This window comes from Mytilus trossulus, chromosome 3, assembly GCF_036588685.1.
Source record: "Mytilus trossulus isolate FHL-02 chromosome 3, PNRI_Mtr1.1.1.hap1, whole genome shotgun sequence".
NCBI lineage: Eukaryota > Metazoa > Mollusca > Bivalvia > Mytilida > Mytilidae > Mytilus > Mytilus trossulus.
In genome coordinates this window covers 85,366,208-85,390,753 of record NC_086375.1, presented here as the reverse complement: position 1 = coordinate 85,390,753, position 24,546 = coordinate 85,366,208, and the positions used below count along the sequence as shown (strand labels likewise).

Below are 24,546 nucleotides of genomic sequence, written 5' to 3'. Positions count from 1 at the left end.
GTCTGTTTTTCTCATACTTTATGCAATAGATCTACTATATTTGTTGTATGGAATGATTGTAAGGTGTACATGTCTAGCGGGCAGATGTCATCTGACCTTGACCTCATTTTCATGGTCGAGTGGTGATAGTTAGGTTTTTGTGTTTTGGTCTGTTTTTCTCATATTTTATGCAATAGATCTACTATATTTGTTGTATGGAATGATTGTAAGGTGTACATGTCTAGGGGGCAGATGTCATCTGACCTTGACCTCATTTTCATGGTTGAGTGGTCAAGTTTAAGTTTTTAAGTTTTGGTCTTTTTATCTAATACTATATGCCATAGCTCAACTATATTTGGTGTATGGAAATATTTTATGATCTTTATGTCAGTCGCGCAGGTTTTATATGACCTCGACCTCAAATTCACGGTTTATTGCTCAGTGTTAAATTTTTGTGTTTTGGTCTATTTTTCTTAAACTATAAGTATTAAGTCTACTATATTTGTTGTATGTAAGCATTGTTAGCTGTACATGTCTGCCTGGCATGGTTTATCTGACCTTGACCTCCTTTTCATGGTTCATTGGTCTTTGTTTAGTTATTTAAGTTTATGTGACAGTTTTTAATAAAGCTTTATACTTGGGACTATTAACATCATATCAATGATTAGTAAAGAAGGCAAGACATTTCAGCGTGTGCACTCTTGTTTCTCTCTGGCAGCACACAACAAAAAGACTAAATACAGAAAACCCTACACCTACATAATAAGATTAAACAGAATTCTTTGTTAAATGTATCTATTTTAAAGTAGCATTATATTTCTGGTTTGTAATTAAGTTGTTGATCATAAAAAATGAATAAAGAATCATACAAGTAGGGTTACAAAGTATAGATCATAAAAAATAAATAAAGATTTATGTAAGAAGAGTTGTATATTGTCATACTCATGTTTGTAGAATTAAGTTTCAGAAATAGACAATTAGTAGTGTTTACTGAAGTTGTCTTCCTGATTATTATTCTACTTATGTTGTCAAAGTGAGTGACAGTGATGTCAGACTTCTATTGTGTGATCCAGAAACTAAACAGTATATTGATCACAATGACATATTATCATTACCGAAGGAACCTGTCACAAACACATCTTTGTACAAAGTAACCCTACTGTTTACAGGACAACCTATTTCTGATTAACTCTTAAATAATAGAAAACATTTATTTTATTAACAAGTCATAACACTTCAGACACAATATATACTGAAACAAGGTCAATTCATATACTGTGGATTCATTTATTTTCGTGGGTACCAATTTTCGTGGATTAAGAAAAACTTGCATATTCGTGGATATTTAATTTCGTGGTTATGCTGAAGTCTGCATACAAACCTACAGAAAAATTATCATTTGTTGCACATTTAATTTCGTGGTTTTACTGAGCCCACAAAATCAACGAAAATTGGTATCCAACGAATAATAATGAATCCACAGTATTGGGAGAGTAAACATTGAACCTTGATTTAAACCTCTGTTCTCAACAAGGTCATACTGAAACATAGGTTGCCTTTTTCGGGACCAAGGTCAAAAGTGAAGGGTAAACATTAAATCCTTGAGTTAAACCTTCTCAACATGGTAATTCTAAAAAATAGCTTGCCTTTTTAGCTCACCTGGCCCGAAGAGCCAAGTGAGCTTTTCTCATCACTTGGCGTCCGTCGTCCGTCGTCCGTCGTCGTCCATCGTCGTCGTCGTCGTCTGTCGTCGTTAACTTTTACAAAAATCTTCTCCTCTGAAACTACTGGGCCAATTCAAACCAAACTTGGCCACAATCATCATTGGGGTATCTAGTTTAAAAAACGTGTGGCGTGACCAGGTCAACCAACCAAGATGGCCGCCACGGCTAAAAATAGAACATAGGGGTAAAATGCAGTTTTTGGCTTATAACTCAAAAACCAAAGCATTTAGAGCAAATCTGACATGGGGTAAAAATGTTTATCAGGTCAAGATCTATCTGCCCTGAAATTTTCAGATGAATCGGTCAATCGGTTGTTGGGTTGCTGCCCCTGAATTGGTAATTTTAAAGAAATTTTGCTGTTTTTGGTTATTATCTTGAATATTATTATAGTTAGAGATAAACTGTAAACAGCAATAATGTTCAGCAAAGTAAGATCTACAAATAAGTCAACATGACCAAAATGGTCAGTTGACCTGTTTAGGAGTTATTGCCCTTTATAGTCAATTTTTAACCATTTTTCGTTAATTAAAGTAATCTTTTACAAAAATCTTCTTCTCTGAAACTACTTGGCCAAATTAATCCAAACTTAGCCACAATCATCTTTGGGGTATCTAGTTTAAAAAATGTGTGGCGTGACCTGGTCAACCAACCAAGATGGCCGCCACCGCTAAAAATAGAACATAGGGGTAAAATGCAGTTTTTGGCTTTTAACTCAAAAACCAAAGCATTTAGAGCAAATCTGACATGGGGTAAAAATGTTTATCAGGTCAAGATCTATCTGCCCTGAAATTTTCAGATGAATCGGTCAATTGGTTGTTGGGTTGCTGCCCCTGAATTGGTAATTTTAAAGAAATTTTGCTGTTTTTGGTTATTATCTTGAATATTATTATAGTTAGAGATAAACTGTAAACAGCAATAATGTTCAGCAAAGTAAGATCTACAAATAAGTCAACATGACCAAAATGGTCAGTTGACCTGTTTAGGAGTTATTGCCCTTTATAGTCAATTTTTAACCATTTTTCGTTAATTAAAGTAATCTTTTACAAAAATCTTCTTCTCTGAAACTACTTGGCCAAATTAATCCAAACTTAGCCACAATCATCTTTGGGGTATCTAGTTTAAAAAATGTGTGGCGTGACCTGGTCAACCAACCAAGATGGCCGCCACCGCTAAAAATAGAACATAGGGGTAAAATGCAGTTTTTGGCTTATAACTCAAAAACCAAAGCATTTTGAGGAAATCTGACATGGGATAAAAATGTTTATCAGGTCAAGAACTATCTGCCCTGAAATTTTCAGATGAATCGGTCAATCGTTTGTTGGGTTGCTGCCCCTGAATTGGTAATTTTGAGGAATTTTGCCGTTTTTGGTTATTATCTTGAATATTATTATAGATAAAGATAAATTGTAAACAGCAATAATGTTCAGCAAAGTAAGATCTACAAATAAGTCAACATGACCAAAATGGTCAGTTGACCCCTTTAGGAGTTATTGCCCTTTATAGTCAATCTTTAACCATTTTTCATAAATCTAAGTAATCTTTTACAAAATCTCCACTGAAACTACTAGGCCACAATCATCTTTGGGGTATCTAGTTTGAAAAATGTGTCACATGACCTGGCCATTCAACCAAGATGGCCGCCACGGCTAAAAATAGAACATAGGGGTAAAATGCAGTTTTTTGCTTATAACTATGAAACCAAAGCATCTAGAGCAAATCTGACAAGAAGTTAAATTGTTAATCAAGTCAATATCTATCTGCCCTGAATTTTTCAGATGAATTGGACAACTGGTTGTTGGGTTGCTGCCCTCCAATTGGTAATTTTTAAAGAAATTTTGCCGTTTTTGGTTATCTTGAATACTATTATAGATAGCGATAAACTGTAAACAGCAATAATGTTCAGCAAAGTAAGATCTACAAATAAGTCAACATGACCTGAATGGTCAATTGACCCCTTAAGGAGTTATTGCCCTTTATAGTCAATTTTTAACAATTTTCATTAATTTGGTAAATTTATGTAAATTTTACCAAATATAGTTCTCTGTTACTAATGTGCAAAGTTCATGATAGATATAATTGTAAGAAGCAAAATCGTTCAGTAAAGTAAGAACTTCAAACACATCACCATCACCAAAATACAATTTTGTCATGAATCCATTTGTGTCCTTTGTTTAATATGCACATAGACCAAGGTGAGCGACACAGGCTCTTTAGAGCCTCTAGTTCTGGACCAAGGTCAAAAGTGAAGGGTAAACATTTAATCCTTGATTTAAACCTTCTCAACATGGTCATTCTGAAAAATAGCTTGCCTTTTTAGCTCACCTGGCCCGAAGGGCCAAGTGAGCTTTTCCCATCACTTTGCGTCCGGCGTCTGTCGTCGTCAGTCGTCCGGCGTCCGGCGTCCGTCGTCGTTGTTAACTTTTTCAAAAATCTTCTCCTCTGAAACTACTGGGCCAAATTGTACCAAACTTGGCCACAATCATCATTGGGGTATCTAGTTTAAAAAATGTGTGGCGCGACCCGGTCAACCAACTAAGATGGCCGCCACCGCTAAAAATAGAACATAGGGGTAAAATGCAGTTTTTGGCTTATAACTCAAAAACCAAAGCATTTAGAGGAAATCTGACATTGGGTAAAAATGTTCATCAGGTCAAGATCTATCTGCCCTATAATTTTCAGATGAATCGGTCAACTCGTTGTTGGGTTGCTGCCCCTGAATTGGTAATTTTGAGGAAATTTTGCTGTTTTTATACGACCGCAAATTTTGAAAAAATTTTCGTCGTATATTGCTATCACGTTGGCGTCGTCGTCTGCATTGTCGTCAACGTCGTCGTCGTCCGAATACTTTTAGTTTTCGCACTCTAACTTTAGTAAAAGAGAATAGAAATCTATGAAATTTTAACACAAGGTTTATGACCATAAAAGGAAGGCTGGTATTGATTTTGGGAGTTTTGGTCCCAACATTTTAGGAATTAGGGGCCAAAAAGGGCCCAAATAAGCATTTTCTTGGTTTTCGCACTATAACTTTAGTTTAAGTGAATAGAAATCTATGAAATTTTGACACAAGGTTTATGACCACAAAAGAAAGGTTGGGATTGATTTTGGGAGTTTTGGTTTCAACAGTTTAGGAATTAGGGGCCAAAAAAGGGCCCAAATAAGCATTATTCTTGGTTTTCGCACAATAACTTTAGTTAAAGTAAATAGAAATCAATGAAATTTAAACACAATGTTTATGACCACAAAAGGAAGGTTGGTATTGATTTTGGGAGTTTCGGTCCCAACAGTTTAGGAATTAGGGGCCAAAAAGGGACCCAAATAAGCATTTTTCTTGGTTTTCGCACCATAGCGTTAGTATAAGTAAATGGGACAATATCCCTAATGCGCCTTGAAATGAGGAACACAAAAGTCACGTGTAAACAAAAAATCTCTGTGTAGTGATATTTGACACATTTCTATGATAAACAAATAACTGAGCTGAACCATTAGTGTTAATTTAGAAAATAAGGGAACACAGAATAAATGTGTAAAAACCATGGAGCTATGAAATGTGTTCAAAGTATTAAAATTTCAAAGAACTTATTGTGTTAAAATTGGGATTTTTTACCATGAGGAGCGACATCGCAAAAGGATACTCGGGGTTTGCTAAATTACGGAAAAATGAATCACACTTCGTACCCCGAAAATTTAACCACATATGTAAAAATGTCTCAGCTTCGAAACAAGCCATCATACATATACAAGTTTACGATATGGGCTGAGCAACAGAAGAAAACGTTACCATTACGGCCTATGGAATAACAATTGCGCATATTGCCCCATCTTGTGACAAAGGATCCAGAGATGTCTTAAGCTAATTTCACCTTGTACACCACAGAAAATTGTTAAAATGATGGTTAGTACTTTTTTATTTATACCTAGTTATCATAAATGATTTCAGATAAATATTATTGATAAAGAACAGCAAAAATTCAATAAAATTTTCATTTTTAAATGCATTACTGGCACGGGGCTGAACACTTTTTTTTAGGCACAGTCATAACTTTGTTTACCCCCGAGAGATCCGAAATGAATTGTTTATTCAATTGAAAAAGGCAAGAAAAAACTTACATGTAATATAAATAAATTGTAAGTAAACATGACACAATATAGTCTTTGTTATGCAATTATCACTCTGGTCTACAGGAATAGCTTATAATCAAGGGAGATAACACACTTCACACGAGTAAAGTGAGATACATCATACATGTGCTTTTATCCAATGATTTGACCCTGGTCAGTAGATATCATATGCAAATAAACAGGAAAAAACATGTACATGTATTAAGAAAATCACGAATTACTATTGTTAATGCACACGAGCAAAACACAAGATATTGTCATTTCTCAGTGAAAAAGGGGGAGGGTCAAACCTTCTTGAACACAATATTGCTATTCAACTACATGTATTAAGCTAGTTAGCTACTACTCATTGCTTCTAATATAAACAGTTTAAATGAAGGTGGCTAAGCCACAAGGGAGAAGCATTTTTCTTTCTTTGTGATAAAATTTTCAAGAATTAGATTTTTCTCTCTCAATAATACTTTGTATTTAAATTAAATGATAACACAGTTTGAGTTAATTTTTTTTGTCTTATTTCAGTTCCAGACATATCATTACTTTTAAATATGAGATGACAAACTAAAGGTTTTAAAAAGTCCTGAATAACTGGTAAGCATTTTGATTTATTAGGTAAGCTCAAAATTATTTATTTATGGTATTTGTGCAAATGAAATCACAGTCGGTATGTTAAAAATATGCTTATATGAAAACTGTTGCTATGGTCTTGCTATTAAATGAAAAGGCTTGGTTACTGGTCTTTTCGACTCAACATTTCGAGTTAAATCTTGCGTCAACTGATTCTCATGTAACACTGCAAACTCTATTTAGCACTATTTTGATCTGTCATTATTTAATGACGCCATAATACGTGTGATGTCACAATGTTTCCTTTAATACCTCATGTGGATTTCTCACTGATAAAGGGTTTTCACTGAAATACATGTAAAAAGACTTTTTTTATCAAATAGAATTATGTGAATGGACAAGTTTTGAAAATTTGCACTTCATTGCACTCTAATTACATGATAAGAATGACTTTCCCAGTAGTTTTGAGGGGTTTCCACAGTATTATATACCAGATGTCCACTAGTAAGAATAGTTATTTTGCTGGGTTTTTTTTTATGAAATCTACATTTTTGCATAATTTCTCTGTCAAAATGCACTTTAAGACACCAGAAAATGTTATAGAATGCTTTAATAGGGTCTGTGTATTGTTATTTAAGGTTATCATCAGAAGTTTTGTCCTTGTTTTGACTAGTAAAGGTATACTGGAAGAAATTAATTATACATGCACGTTGTATTAAAAATAAATGAATATAGCGATAAAAGTGTCATTGCCATATAGTGCTGAAATGACTTTATTTTTTTTCAGAAATGGACAAAAATACACAGATTTATTCAGAATGTCATACTGATGAAGATCACCTAAAAATATTTGGAAAAATCAGAACTATGGATTTCAATATGGGACAATATCCCTAATGCGCCTTGAAATGAGGAACACAAAAGTCACGTGTAAACAAAAAATCTCTGTGTAGTGATATTTGACACATTTCTATGATAAACAAATAACTGAGCTGAACCATTAGTGTTAATTTAGAAAATAAGGGAACACAGAATAAATGTGTAAAAACCATGGAGCTATGAAATGTGTTCAAAGTATTAAAATTTCAAAGAACTTATTGTGTTAAAATTGGGATTTTTTACCATGAGGAGCGACATCGCAAAAGGATACTCGGGGTTTGCTAAATTACGGAAAAATGAATCACACTTCGTACCCCGAAAATTTAACCACATATGTAAAAATGTCTCAGCTTCGAAACAAGCCATCATACATATACAAGTTTACGATATGGGCTGAGCAACAGAAGAAAACGTTACCATTACGGCCTATGGAATAACAATTGCGCATATTGCCCCAAATAGAAATCTATGAAATTTAAACACAAGGTTTATGACTATAAAAGGAAGGTTGGTATTGATTTTGGGAGTTTTGGTCCCAACAGTTAAGGAAAAAGGGGCCCAAAGGGTCCAAAATTAAACTTTGTTTGATTTCATCAAAAATTGAATAATTGGGGTTCTTTAATATGCCGAATCTAACTGTGTATGTAGATTCTTAATTTTTGGTCCCGTTTTCAAATTGGTCTACATTAAGGTCCAAAGGGTCCAAAATTAAACTTAGTTTGATTTTAACAAAAATTGAAACCTTGGGGTTCTTTGATATGCTGAATCTAAAAATGTACTTAGATTTTTGATTATTGGCCCAGTTTTCAAGTTGGCCCAAATCGAGGTCCAAAATTAAACATTGTTTGATTTCATCAAAAATTGAATAATTGGGGTTCTTTGATATGCCAAATCTAACTGTGTATGTAGATTCTTAATTTTTGGTCCAGTTTTAAAATTGGTCTAAATTAAAGTGCAAAGGGTCCAAAATTAAACTAAGTTTGATTTTAACAAAAATTAAATTCTTGGGCCTCTTTGATATGCTGAATCTAAACATGTACTTAGATTTTTGATTATGGGCCCAGTTTTCAAGTTGGTCCAAATCAGGATCTAAAATTATTATATTAAGTATTGTGCAATAGCAAGTCTTATCAATTGCACAGTATTGTGCAATGGCAAGAAATATCTAATTTCACAATATTGTGAAATAGCAAATTTTTTTTTAATTAAGAGTTATCTTTCTTTGTCCAGTATAGTAAGCAAGAAATATCTGCAAGAATTTTTTTTAATTGGAGTTATCTTTCTTTGTCCAGAATCAACTTAAATCTTTGTTATATACAATATACAATGTATATTCACTTTTTACTACCAACTGATAAATTTAAATAATCTTTACCATTCAGTGATAACAAGCAGTTTTTTTACATCTTAATATTTTATGATGTATTTAAATGAGTAGTTATTGTTGCAAACTCCATTAGAATATTTTAATTGAGATTAGTTTTGGAATAAGGGAAAGGGGGATGTGATTAAAAAATTGGGTTCAATTTTTCTCATTTGAAATTTCATAAATAAAAAGAAAATTTCTTCAAACATTTTTTTGGGAGGATTAATATTGAACAGCATAGTGAATTGCTCTAAGAGAAAACAAAAATTTTAAGTTCATTAGAACACATGCATTCTGTGTCAGAAACCTATGCTGTGTCAACTATTTAATCACAATCCAAATTTAGAGCTGAATCCAGCTTGAATGTTGTGTCCATACTTGCCCCAACCGTTCAGGGTTCAACCTCTGCGGTCGTATAAAGCTACGCCCTGCGAAGCATCTGGTTTTACATCTTAATATTTTATGATGTATTTAAATGAGTAGTAATTGTTGCAAACTCCATTAGAATATTTTAATTGAAATTAGTTTTGGAATAAGGGAAAGGGGGATGTGATTAAAAAATTGGGTTCAATTTTTCTCATTTGAAATTTCATAAATAAAAAGAAAATTTCTTCAAACATTTTTTTGAGAGGATTAATATTCAACAGCATAGTGAATTGCTCTAAGAGAAAACAAAAATTTAAAGTTCATTTGAATACATTCATTCTGTGTCAGAAACCTATGCTGTGTCAACTATTTAATCACAATCCAAATTTAGAGCGGAATCCAGCTTGAATGTTGTGTCCATACTTGCCCCAACCGTTCAGGGTTCAACCTCTGCGGTCGTATAAAGCTACGCCCTGCGGAGCATCTGGTTGGTTATTATCTTGAATATTATTATAGATAGAGATAAACTGTAAACAGCAATAATGTTCAGCAAAGTTAGATTTACAAATAAATCAACATGACCATCTCCTTTGGGGTATCTTGTTTAAAAAATGTGTGGCGTGACCCGGTCAACCAACCAAGATGGACGCCACCGCTAAAAAGAGAACATGGGGGTAAAATGCAGTTTTTGGCTTATAACTCCAAAACCAAAGCAATTAGAGCAAATCTGACATAGGGTTTATTTATTTTCAGGTCAAAATCTATCTGCCCTGAAATTTTCAGACGAATTGGACAACCAGTTGTTGGGTTGCTGCCCCTGAATTTGTAATTTTGAGGAAATTTTGCTGTTTTTGGTTATTATCTTGAATATTATTATAGATAGAGATAAACTGTAAACAGCAATTATGTTCAGCAAAGTAAGATTTACAAATAAGTCAACATGACCGAAATGGTCAGTTGACCCCTTTAGGAGTTATTGCCCTATATAGTCAATTTTTAACCATTTTTTGTAAATCTTAGTTATCTTTTACAAAAATCTTCTCCTACTGGGCCAAATTCAATCAAACTTGGCCACAATTATTATTAGGGTATCTAGTTTTAAAAATGTGTCTGGTGACCCGATCCATCAACCAAGATGGCCGCCACGGCCAAAAGTAGAACATAGGGGTAAAATACAGTTTTTGGCTTATAACTCAAAAATCAAAGCATTTAGAGCTAATTTGACATGAGGTTTAATTGTTTATTAGATCAAGATCTATCTGCCCTGTAATTTTCAGATGAATGTGACAACCCATTGTTGGGTTGCTGCCCCTGAATCGGTAATTTTAAGGAAATTTTGCTGTTTTTGGTTATTATCTTGAATATTATTATAGATAGAGATAAACTGTAAACAGCAATTATGTTCAGCAAAGTAAGATTTACAAATAAGTCAACATGACCGAAATGGTCAATTGACCCCCTAAGGAGTTATTGTCCTTTAGAGTCAATTTTTAACAATTTTCATAAAATTTGTAAATTTTTATTAACATTTCCACTGAAACTACTGGGACAAGTTCATTATAGATAGAGATAAATGTAAGCAGCAAGACGGTTTAGTAAAGTAAAATTTACAAACACATCACCATCACCAAAACACAATTTTGTCATGAATCCATCTGCTTCCTTTGTTTAATATTCACATAGACCAAGGTGAGCGACACAGGCTCTTTAGAGCCTCTAGTTTTAGACCAAGGTCAAAAGTGTAGGGTTAACATTTAATCCTTGATTTAAACCTTCTCAACATGGTCATTCTGAAAAATAGCTTGCCTTTTTCTGGACCAAGGTCAAAAGTGAAGGGTAAACATTTAATCCTTGATTTAAACCTTCTCAACATGGTCATTCTGAAAAATAGCTTGCCTTTTTCTGGACCAAGGTCAAAAGTGAAGGGTAAACATTTAATCCTTGATTTAAACCTTCTCTGTTCTCTACATGAACATAGTGAAACAAAGTATTACCATTTCTGGATCAAAGGTCAATAATGAAGGGTTAACATTCAAACCTTGATTTAAACCATCTCAATGTGGTCATACTGAAAACGTAGCTTTCTGGAAAAAAGGTAAAAAGTAAGAGTTAAGCATCTAAACTCTAATTCAAACTTTTTCAGCATGGTCAGATTGAAACATAGCTTTGCCTTTCTGGACAAATGGTCAATAGGAAAGGTTCAGAATTAAAATACATGATCATTGTCAGTTTGCTTTGGTGAAATTTACAGTATTTCTAAATGCCTTTAGATATTGGGCTGCTTCTTGGTATGTCACTCACTGTCAGTTAACCATAATGAGCTGCTCTTCTGAATTTTGCCAAAATTAAGGGTTCACGACTTTGAAAATTATTGAAAATCACAGTTATACAGACTTTTTTTTATATGCCTTTTGATTTTGAGCTGTTTTTATACGACCGCAAAATTTGAAAAAATTTCGTCGTATATTGCTATCACATTGGCGTCGTCGTCATCGTCGTCGTACTTTTAGTTTTCGCACTCTAACTTTAGTAAAAGGGAATAGAAATCTATGAAATTTTAACTCAAGGTTTATGACCACAAAAGGAAGGTTGGGATTGATTTTGGGAGTTTTGATCCCATCATTTTAGGAATTAGGGACCAAAAAGGGCCCAAATAAACATATTCTTTTTTTTCACACAGTAACTTTAGTTTAAGTAAATAGAAATCTATGAAATTTTGACACAAGGTTTATAACCACAAAAGGAAGGTTGGGATTGATTTTGGGAGTTTTGGTTCTAACAGTTTAGAAATTAGGGGCCAAAAAGGGGTTCAAATAAGCATTTTTCTTGGTTTTTAAGTAAATAGAAATCAATTGGAGTTATCTTTCTTTGTATAGAATAGTAGTTGAATCAACTTTTTTGCACCATAACTTTAGTATTAGTGAATGGAAATCTATGAAATTTAATCAGAAGGTGTATGACCACAAAAGGAAGATTGGTATTGATTTTGGGAGTTTTGATCCTTACAGTTTAGGAATTAGGGGCCAAAAAGGGGTCCAAAGAAGCATTTTTTTTTGGTTTTCGTACCATAACTTTAGTATAAGTAAATAGAAATCTATGAAATTTAAACACAAGGTTTATGACCATAAAAGGAAGGTTGGTATTGATTTTGGGAGTTTTGGTCCTAACAATTTAGGAATAAAGGACCAAAAGGGTCCAAAATTAAACTTTGTTTGATTTCATCAAAAATTGAATAATTGGGGTTCTTTGATATGCCGAATCTAACTGTGTATGTAGATTCTTCATTTTTGGTCTCGTTTTCAAATTGGTCTACATTAAGGTCCAAAGGGTCCAAAATTAAACTTAGTTTGATTTTGACAAAAAATGAATTCTTGGGGTCTTTTGATATGCTGAATCCAAAAATGTACTTAGATTTTTGACTATGGGCCCAGTTTTCAAGTTGGTCCAAATCAGGATCTAAAATTATTATATTAAGTATTGTGCAATAGCAAGAAATTTTCAATTGCACAGTACTCAGCAATAGCAAGAAATCTTCAATTGCACAGTATTGTGCAATAGCAAGTATTTTCAATTGCACAGTATTGCGCAATAGCAAGAAATATCTAATTGCACAATATTGTGCAATAGCAAGAATTTCAATTGGAGTTATCTTTCTTTGTCAAGAATAGGTAGTTGAATCAACTAAAATCATTGTTTTATACAATATACAATGTATATTCACTTTTACTACCAACTGATAAATTAAGACAATCTTTACCATTCAGTGATAACAAGCACATTTTTACATTTTGATATTTTATGATGTATTTAAATGTGTAATTATTGTTGCAAACTCCATTAGAAATTTGAATTGTGATTAGTTTTGGAATAAATGATAGGGGGATGTGAAAAAAAAATTGTGGGGGGGGGGGGAATTCAATTTTTCTCATTTGAAATTTCATAAATAAAAAGAAATTTCTTCAACCATTTTTTTGAGAGGATTAATATTCAACAGTATAGTGAATTGCTTAAAGGCAAAACAAAAATTTTAAGTTCATTAGACCACATTCATTCTGTGTCAGAAACCTATGCTGTGTCAACTATTTAATCACAATCCAAATTTAGAGCTGTATTCAGCTTGAATGTTGTGTCCATACTTGCCCCAACCGTTCAGGGTTCAACCTCTGCGGTCGTATAAAGCTGCGCCCTGCGGAGCATCTGGTTTCATATGTGAGACAACCATCATGTTTGTGTCCACATGTGTTGTTGAAATTGCAGATTTTTCAACTTTTTGAGACAGGTCATTCATGTCGTTTCGATATCTAGTACTCTTAATACATGTATTGATATAAGAAAATATTTACTACCTCTTTGAAATTGAATATTTAAAAAATGAATTGAAATTGGATGAGCAGATACTGTGGATTCATTTATTTTTGTGGGTATCAATTTTCGTGGATTGCTGAAAAATTTCATATTTGAGGATATTTGATTTCGTGGTTTTGCCAATGTCTGTATATAAAGCCTATTGAAAATATGCTATTCGTTGGACATTTGAATCGTGGTTCAACTTTACCCACGAAAACCACGAAAATTGGTATACAACGAATATAATGAATCCACAGTATACTGTAAGTAACTTTTTAAGATGATAAGTTTTGAGGAAATCTTGTAGAGATTTTTTTTTTTGGGATACGATTGCTGTCAAGCAATCTGTAGACTTTACCATTGACCCTATGACACACTCCCTCACGTCATTCGTTTTATTCTAAACATTCGGCAACATCTCAGATTCTTATGATTGTCTTGCTTTAAAAGGTAAAAACAAGCAAAACAATTGAACATAAACAACTTTCCTGTAATGTTTTACTCATAATCTTCATGTATGATATTTTCCTTGACTTATATGCGTGTTTTTAACAATACGGAAAATCAGAATTAAACAGTATTTATATTTAGTGTTTTTATAAATTTAGAAACACGTCAGAGGGAATTCCCAAATTTTGATAACTTGCGAGAGTTCTCTGAAAGCCGATCGATAATTCTATTTCTGTCACAAGAACTGAAGTGGAGTTTTTCTATATTTTACCGTTATGAAACTGATATTTGATACTGTACTCTCATAAAGAAATGGAGAACCATTCATCATATCATTTAATAAACGTTCTTGTTCCAAATCGCAAGTCGCGGTTTGTTTATGTATTAATGTCCATGCGTGGTCTCACTAATTAGAGACAAAAAGAATTGTAGAGACAAAAAGCGTCAAGAAGCGAGAAGAAAACATTTTTTTATTTATATTACTTATTCGAAATAAATATTAAAAAAAATATGCAAAAGAAAACAATTTCAACGACAGGAAAGTTAATTTTGATAGGGGGGAAAAATGAAACTTGTAAATCTAATTCAGTTGCTACCATTATTTACATGATATTTTATAAGGTATCACAGGAAGCATATTTTGTCTTTTTATTTGTTTTTAAAACCATTTTTGTACAATATATAATTAACTTGCAAAATGCATTATTTGTGCATAATTGTCCAGAAAATTCATACACAAATTGTGAAATACAAATTAAGAACTGAAATCAAACAAGAGGAAAACATAATTAAAATGTGAATATTTTTCATCATTTTATTTAGTGTATTGTCTCATTTAACGATATTTATCATGTTTATGCATATAGATTGAAGATTAAAGGAAACTGATGACAATCTTGAGTTTTCAACAGGTGTTCACTATTAGGTACAATAATTTTATATTCTGGTGTGTGTAATTGATGAAGGTGTTAATGGATGTTATTGTTGCAATAAAACAAAGGACACGCACCTAGTTAATCTCATTTGTTGCTCTTAATTGTGTATTACCTTAGAGTGAAGCCACAGCTAATGTTGGTCCTATCAGGAAAAATTAATTGTACAGTTAGGAAGGAAATAATATTTCATGTTATTGTTTTATTAAATCCTTCAAAAGGAAGGTGACAAATCTTTGTTTTTATTATCATTTTATAGCGTTTACAGTTCCTTTGCTCTTACACATGTTTAATTTCTACATCTATCAATATGATAATAAAAAGTACACAATCTCTTCATCGATTTTTTTTTATTTCTTCATCTTTCAATATAATCCTAAAAAATATTTTAATGTATGTGATAACAAAATGTATTCTTGTCGCTAAATAGCTTCTTGTTGCTTTTTGTCACTTATTATTTTTCTTCTTGTCGCTTCTTGACGCTTTTTGTCGCTAATTAGTGAGACCCCACATGCGTGTAGTTTTCCTGATTTCAAGGGGTATCAGATTGAGTGATCCCCCGCTTCATTGATTAATTTGAAACTCATGGGATTCTTTCTATGTCTGTCTGCATATGGAGGGCTATTGTTGTTGCATAATTTTAAATCACATGCATAATTTAAATTAAAATAAATGTTTCATCGTAAAAATTACCTATAACACCCCCTTCAGCAGAAATGGAATCTTCCATGTTATCGTTTCGAGTTGTCTCCCTTTTCGAAGTATTCGTCAAGAAGAATTAACTCGTTAATGCCGGTAAACGTCGTATTATATTAAGAACGATCTCAATGTAAACAGAGGAGTGTGTACGGAAAGGAGTCATGCCCTCTGACCCAAAGGAACTTCAATAATTAAAGAGAAAGAAATGGGGTTCCTCCTAAACTGGTCCGCCGTTCTATATATAGCTTCGCACCGAAGGTCAGTGTAGCGATAAGTGAACACAATATGATAGGGGTCCAGTTTAGGGTTCCTCCTAGAATTACAGTGATAAGATACGGAAGCAAGTTAACTCGCACAACGGCATTGGAACCAAAAAAGTTAACTTGTACTACTGGGAAGTCGTAACATTCAGAAAAATATATAAAAAATATGATGTTTTATGGGTTTCTGTTTGTAAACTTAATAGAAGTTGAATTACTTGAATTTTACACAGGAGTTAAATGAAAACTTAGACAAAAATAAAGAATGTTTTAAAGCATTAATGTTTTAACTGATCTTTCAAACTAGAACATAGGCGGATCCAGCCCCCCCTTTTTTTGTGGAAAAAATTTGGTTGATAATAAAGGGAATCATTGAAGCATGACTGGAGCGGGCCCTCTCTTAGGTCAGTCAGCGGGCTCCCCCTTAGGAAAAGTTCTGGATCCGCCACTGTAGAACTTAATCCAGAGGAAAGTTAAAACATTGCTTTAACTGTACCTTATTAAAATTGAACATGTTGAATATGTATATATCCAATTTAAGTTAATTAAAGCTGTAATCCATGATCACAAATTGAATGCTATGTTTACAATTGTTGAAAGCACAGGCGCTTGTGTCTATGATACAGATTTTTTTTTTTTTTTTTTTTTTTATTAAAATATTCAATTTTTTATATTTATAATACATATCTATCACTTCTGTGCATGTCTCACCTAGTTTCGAGTGATTTAAACGACCCAGAGAAAATACCAAATTTTACTATCCATACTAAGAAACAAAAAGGCAACTAACTCGACACCATTTTTCTGCTATCTATAAATAAATAGATTGACCTACCTGGATTCCCCAACGATTTCTCTGGGAAAACGTGCCTTCCTTGCCATCAGATCGCACACATCGTTGATATTTATCAAATTGGTATTGTTCGTAACATTTTTAGTCCATCTCCAGCATATAATAAAAAGATTTTAACTATTTTGACTAATTTCAAATTTACGAGCCCGGAAGTTGCATGTTTTTCCCGAACTTTTGTTAAAGGGAAGTAATATTTTCCTGGACTTTTTCGGAACATCTCTCCAAGTACGTAGGAAAATAACAAAGTGATACGATGACTTCCGAACTAATACTATATGTTAACAAACAGATATGATGAACAACGAACAAAATCAAGCCCCTAATTTGTTTGTCAGTGGTTTTAATCTTTTAATTTTCAAAAATCACACAGTTTTGATTTTATGTTAGAAAGGGGAACTACAAAATTTGGAAATATTGTCCCCCCTTTTTTGTCTTCAGTTAACATGACCCATGTTTTGTAATAATCAAAACAAAGTCAATAACATTTTCGTGGAAAGAAAATATTAGTTAATTTCCTTGCACCCCCCTCCCTTTTCAACCAAGTGAATAAAAATATCAGATCAAATTGTCAATGGCTTAATTTTTTTTGATTCCTCTCATAGGTCAATTGTGTGTGAGTATTTGTATATCCATAAATTATCATGAATGAACGTTTTTATGAGTAACTTCCTTTGGTTGAATTGTCATCACTTCAGACTGAGTATGAAAATTCTTTTCCGGCAATTGGAAATTTGCGCCTTTTTGGTAAAAGTTCGGAAATCATCGTATCACTTTGTTATTTTCCTACGTACTTGGAGAGATGCTCCGAAAAAGTCCGGGAAAATATTACTTCCCCTTAACAAAAGTTCGGGAAAAACAGTCAACTTCCGGGCTCGTAAATTTTAAATTAGTCAAAATAGTTAAAATCTTTTTATTATATGCTGGAGATGGACTAAAAATGTTACGAACAATACCAATTTGATAAATATTAACGATGTGTTTGATCTGATGGCAAGGGAGGCACGTTTTCCCAGAGAAATCGTTGGGGAATCCAGGTAGGTCAATCTATTTATTTATAGATAGCAGAAAAATGGCGTCGAGTTAGTTGCCTTTTTGTTTCTTAGTATGGATAGTAAAATTTGGTATTTTCTCTGGGTCGTTTAAATCACTCGAAACTAGGTGAGACATGCACAGAAGTGATAGATATGTATTATAAATATAAAAAATTGAATATTTTAATAAAAAAAAAAAAAAATCTGTATCATAGACCCAAGCGCCTGTGGTTGAAAGCCATGTGCTTTTTTTGCGGGGAAAATGCGGACCCCCTTAACAGGAATCAGTTAAATTTCATTGTTACATTTATTTATAGACAGTAAAAATAATTTTGGCAATCATTTTGACTAACTGCTAAGATTTTATTATTCATGAAAAAATTTCTTCGGGTAAAACTGTATATACCTTAATTATCTACATCTGCCACAGTATTTTCTATCCAATATACAAGGAACATAAGCTACAAATTGGTCATTGTACTTTCAAATTATATACATTTTACAGACTTAAGAGGTATTGGGTGAAAGTAACGTATATCATGTATATTCATCATTTAACACCATTTGAATGCATTTAAATAAGTTGGTACGAGTTAGCAATGGTACGAGTTTGGTTTTTTTTTTAATGGTACGAGTTTACAATGGTACAGGATAACTATAATTCGATAAAACACAATAAGTACATGGCTCATACACTTGTAACGGGGATTGGCTATTCTTTAAGTTGAGTAACTATTCAGATTGTTACATTTTGCATGTGCAGTTGAATTAGTTTAGAGAATTTATACTATCCAGCTGTACCAGGGTTACCGGCCAAAAATGCTTGAGACTCGCGCATGTTCATGCTTTTTTTGCAACAGTATTCTTGGATCTATTTCTTTCCTCTTTGATCTTTTGAATTTTGGCCAAATCTCATGCATTTGTTTAATGAAAATTTGGCAGAACTGCTATACATGTGTCAATGAAAACTATGGCAATCGTATCCCTCAGAGCATTCTGCTCTTTGATTAAAACTATACTTTAACGACTTTTATTACTTATGAAGAAATAATTATTTTCTAAGCTACACAAAATTTCAGGTCTGTATCATAAAATCTTCTGTTCAGACATATCTGTGCATATATCTCATTCGTAGTCGAAGTTAAGAGATTTTGATATTTATTTTGATTCATCAAGAATTACTGATGAAGCCAGTTCCATACGAATACAATTAAAATATGACATTTTGTCAATGAGAGTTACCAGACAGAACCATAGTTAACATGACGTTGATGAAAAAATGAATTCATTGATATTCATTAAATAATTCTTGTACAAGCTGTCTCTTTGTCCTGCTGTCAAATATTGTTATTCAGGGCATTCAGTACATGGAACCCTTATTATATATATATAAAGTTGAGAGTTTAGAGAATTGTAACTTTCTTAAAACAAATGTAGGTCATTGATAAAATGACATGTTTGGAAATGTCTTTGATATTAAGATTTGATTAATTCGCATCACGATTGGGGAAGCTAAAGTTTCACACCATTATTATAAACAGCGTCTTGAAATGATTAATTAACAAATGTCCAGATTTGATTGGTCGACTGATGATGTGACTCGCAGACTTTATTGGCTTGAATGAGTTATACAATAGGCTATAGCAAGAACCCAGATTGAATTTGATATAAAAGTTTAGGTATTTTAAAAGACACAATTCATTCATATATTGCAATAAAACTACAGATTGTTGGATAAACACTAATATATTTTTTGTCCCTTAATAATGCATGGGGGAGGGGACATGGAAATAACATCCAGCCATCCATCCATCTGTTTGTGCGTCTGTCTGTCCATGCGGTCTTGTTGTTATATACACGCTCTCACAGGTACAACTCTTGCAAGATTTTTTATAAAACTTATACTTTAAGTTGATATGCAAAATCTAGGACAAGTTTTATAATGGTGACCGATCAACTTTGAAAAAAATAGTTATGCCCCTTGGAAATATTAATTTATGAAAACTGGCCTCATTAGCCATCTCACAGGTATATTAGTAATATCTTGGACAGATCTATAATGTTAACTGATCATCATTTTTAAAAGAGTTGTGCCCTCTTGGAAATATTAAATATGTGCAATGCAATGGGACATTTTTATTTCTAACAATTGTCTGTCTATAAAATTGATCTATGGTATTTGTAATTAAAGTGAAAACAACTTCATTCATTTATCCCATTAAGATTCTATCAATTACACACACAGTAGACATATTATTAGGAACAAAATTTAAAATCAAACAATATGTATACAAAACAATAAATATGTCATTGCTTATATTAAAACAGGTCTTTCAGTGACATCAGCCTTGTTAGAAACATACCTGTTTCCAAACTTTCATGTCCTACATCCAGATTTTTGTTCTAGACTAACAATGGATATCATTTGACTCATTTTATCATTCTTTAACATTCTTTTACAGATAAATTTAAACTGCTGAAGGGAAGAAATGGAGGTTTTTGTGACAAATTAACATCATCCTCATACAATACTAGTAATGCAAGGAATTCTTCCTATAAAGTAGAACTAGAAGTAGTGGGCAGGAATGGTAACTTAAGTATTGGTCTCTACTATCCCAGTACAAGACAGTATCAGGAAATTTTTTCCAACTTAAACATGTAAGTATGAAATTTCTCAAGTGTTAATAATAACGACAGGAAGTTAGGTTCAACTTTTTTTTTTAATGATTTATGCTCTTTGGACATTAAAGTTTTGGCCATGATATATACTATTGCAAAAGAGGGATGGAAGATACTAGAGGGACAGTCAAACTCTTTTAAAATTGAAAATGAACTAACAATGCTATGGCTAAAAATGGAAAGCTGAAATCATCTTTTTTGTCATAAAGTTTTGTTTTCAATAGATCCTCATTGTCAATTTCTAGATGTAATTAAGTCAAGATATGAGGCCAACTTAACTGTATCTGTTGTATCCTTTATCTCTAGTTCAATGGGATAGATGCATTCGACATAGTCACAAAAATTTGAACTATTTAGTGAAAGAACATCATCTATATAGCGGAAAGTAGAGTTAAAGGATATTGCTAACTTCTTATTAATTATCTTTCTTTCTAAGAAGTTCCTGTATGAAGTCAGCCTCTGATGATAATAATAAAGAAACAAGTTGGCAAGAAGGGGGGCACAATTTGTTCCCATTCGAATGCCGATAGTCTGTTGAAAAACATGTTCTCTGAATGTAACAAATATGTTGTCAATCAAGAAATCAAGCATCTTGATAATGTCAGTTTTTAGATTTTTTTTGTCTGAATCAGAGTAATCCTTTACTATTAAAGTAGGATTTATCCCTTCCCAAGACAAGATACTTGTATCTTCTTTAGCCATTCTTTTTTATAAAACAAAGCAATACCAACTCTTTTAATTTGTCTTTAAGTTTGGAGTGTGGAATACTTGTATAAAGTGTAGAAAGGTCAAATGCTTTAATACTATTACAAGATGAAAGAGAGTTAGATTGTATGTACTCTAAAAGATCTTTGGAATTTTTAAGCAACAGTTGTCATCTTGACTCCTCTAAAACCACACAACAGAGTTGAATGAAACTTTGTATATTGTTTGTAGGAGTGGGAATCTTTAGATTGTGCAGTGACATTGTGGGGTAGTGAGTTATGTGAGGGCTCTCAAAGGTTTCTTAGTGTAGAAATTGAGGTTGAGATCAGAGGTTAAAAAACAAATTGTGAAATATTTGCATCCTTTTATGACATGAAATTTGAAATTATAATGGAATATGTCATATCAAATATATTCCAATCATTATTCAAATAATCCAATAATTAATGATTTTAATTTTAAGGTTTTTAATGATATTGAGATGTGAATTTGAGTATGTTTTGGACTTCCTTCTTTAAAAACTTGTTAAAATCTATTATTTATAGTCTTTTATTGTTTATATTCTAAGTGCACATTACTTTTAAAAACATGTCTTGAAACAGTAAATATGATGAAGAATTAACGAACATGATATATATTCTATATGGAGGTATAGTTGGTTAAACATTCTGCCTTTATAATATGTAGAGACAACAACATCTGGGTTACCGCAAGGTGATAGTTTTATTGAGTCGACATGTTTGTCGCTAATGTGGCGTCATCAGGACAATATTCCAGGGTTTACATGTTCATAAAGTGTATATAATGCGGTTGTATTAATTATGACGTAAAAGAATAAAAGTGAAAGTGAAAATGTAAAATAGTGTTCATAATGTAGCAAGAATAAAAGTTAAGTTTTTAGTGGTAATATTGTAGAAATGATGGAAGTGGCTCATAAAATGTCAGTTCATTTCCAAATTAGACAACACCCCATTGGCCATCCCATACCAATTCAATTGGCTTCACTCCAAGGGAGGTACTGCTTCCATTGAATTAGTAAAAGGTGAAGTGTATGATCGCCGCAATTCTGGGAATTGTAAATCATCTTGGTAGATGTGTTCGAGGTATTGTAGGTGGTTCTGGCTGCGGATGAATTTAATGTTCAATTTCCGTAAGGTTCTGAAGTGGGCTAAGTTTTTCTCTTGGATGGTTATCGTAGAAGGAGCGGGTGCGGTTGCGGGTGTGGTTGCATTATCCTCCATATCTTTGTCGCGGGTTTTTCTTCTCTTCAAGGTATGGGCGGTTTCTTCAGTGAGGTTGGTGGTAGAATGGAACTGGTCGGTAGACATGAGGCTGACGGTTGTGACTACAACGCAGGACGGCTAAGGTGGATTGTGTGCTGATGCAGGGGTTCTGCCTTTAGTTTAAGTGATTTTAGATTTACCATCTGACTTTTTTGAAAGCTTTATTGAACATTATTAGGCAGTTAAGCTGCCTTATGCGAGCACCCTGGATTTGTGTCCTACCCAATAAATGCTGAAATATGTGCCATTGTTATCATCTAGCTGGTTACTATGTTATTTATAACTTATTGGACTGTTTTTTCATACTTTACATTCTGGATTAAAAAAAATATGACCAGAAAAACCTTAAATGATCGTCGATTTTCCCAAAAGTTTTGAAGTTGCACATAGGAAGTAGAGCACATTAGGAATCCTTGTGTAGTTTATTATCCCCTGAGCTTTTGGCTAAGATGTCAAAGAACAAATGTATAAAATATTTAATCGCCGAAAATCTCTTAAGACAAGTAGTTAAGATTTCCCAAATTGCAAAAGTCGTAGGAATATTGTTTGTCATCAATACGTAGTACAACGTCAGTAGTCTATTATGTAATAAGTTCAACTGTTCATGCTGTTGGCGGCAATTTCAAACTAGAAGATGAAACTTTTATATCTTTTCAATTTCTAGGCAGGGGTTGAAATTAGCGGTGGTCTGAGATCCGCGATCTTCCACTTTTGCACGCAAAAATTCGACTTGGTTTCTAGCTATATGTACGCCCAACGGAGTCACCTTCCACTTAAAGAAAATAAGAAATAACTTTGCAAACCTTTTCACAACAGTCTCCAAATAAACGATCTAAAAACTTATTTTCATCATTATAATTCATGACAGCGATGTTTATTTTGTTCAACCGCTAGCTTGATACAGAAAATCGCCGACAAATAGTGTTTAAATTTGACTAAAATCGTATCTGATTGACAAAAACGACATTGTAAACACAATAAAATGGCTGCCGTGAAGACAAAATTTTACAATATCGGATCCGATTCAGGAAGCGAGTAAGAGTAATTTCGGGTTTGGCTGTCAATTACAAAAAAATCCAGACAGGTGACAAAATACATCTATGCATAGTAAATGAATATAAACACTAGAATTGAAAAGCAAAAGATATATGTTAAAGAAAAAAATGTTCAGCAGAAAATATTTTATACAGACACTCAAAACTTATACTTTTTGAAATTTTAATGTCAAAATCCAATACAATGTGACAGCTGGGAACAGTGTATCTAACAATATATATGTTCATGGTCACACTACAGTATAAATTTTCTTTATCAGTGATAAATGATGATAATGCATGAGAGATGGTTTTAAAGTGTAAACAAATTACTGCAATTTTAAAGGGGTATTTTTTTTCTCAATTTTTTAGGGTCAATTAAAGTAGCTGGAAGTTTCTTACTTTATTTTCACAAATAATGCAACTATATTATATAATACCAGAATGCAAGCAAATCATATGATATATAAGTGGCGTCCTTAAGGCCACTCTACCCTCTCTTGTTTGATAACTTAGAAACGGTCGATATCCCCACCCCTAAACCATATTCCGGTATTCAAGTTTAGGACAATATAATGAATCAAATGAAATATAGGAGTTGTCCCTGGAGTCACCCAACCCCTCCTGTTTGAGAACTTGGAAACAGTTGAGATCCGCACTCCTTAACCATATGTATTCATGTTTGTGACAATATTAAAATTCAAATGAAATATAAGGAGAGTCGCTGGGGGTCACCCCACCCCTCCTGTTTTAGAATTTAAAAATGGAAATGGTCAAGAATCCTCACCCCTAAACCATATATACTCATGAATGGGACAATATAACAAATCAAATGAAATATAGGGGAAGTCCCTGTGGTGACCCCACCTCTCCTGTTTGAAAACTTAGAAACAGTTGAGATCCCAACTGTAAAACAATATATACATTAATGTCTGTGCCAATATAGCTAATTGAATGAAATAAAGGGGGAGTCCCTGGAGTCACCCTACCCCCTCCTGTTTGAGAACTTGGAAACCGATGAGATCCCCACCCTTAAACCATATTAATGAATAGGACAATATAACAAGTAAAATGAAATTTAGGGGAAGTCCCTAGAATCAACCTACCCCTTCCTTTTTGAGAACTTGAAAACCGTTGAGATCCCCACCCCTAAACCATATATATTCATGTATGGGACAAAATAACAAATCATTTACATTTAATATGGGCCAGTCAGTCAGACCTCAACTTGTACTACTAGCAGTCAACTAAAACCAATGTTAACTACCAAGTAGAA

At 33.0% G+C, this 24,546-nt stretch overlaps 1 protein-coding gene and 1 long non-coding RNA gene across 2 annotated transcripts in view; both read left to right on the top strand.

Moving 5' to 3' along the window:
* LOC134712696 (leukocyte tyrosine kinase receptor-like) overlaps positions 1-24,546 on the top strand; it is a 192,095-nt gene that overhangs the window by 18,935 nt on the left and 148,614 nt on the right. Inside the window, exon 2 of the mRNA XM_063574487.1 lies at positions 20,032-20,227. Within this exon, the coding sequence (XP_063430557.1) occupies positions 20,032-20,227 (196 nt within the window). The remainder of the gene's footprint in view (positions 1-20,031; positions 20,228-24,546) is intronic.
* Positions 5,079-7,479, top strand: LOC134709797 (uncharacterized). Its single transcript, XR_010106048.1, has 3 exons — positions 5,079-5,595; positions 6,342-6,410; positions 7,174-7,479. It is a non-coding gene; the product is annotated as an uncharacterized LOC134709797 (long non-coding RNA).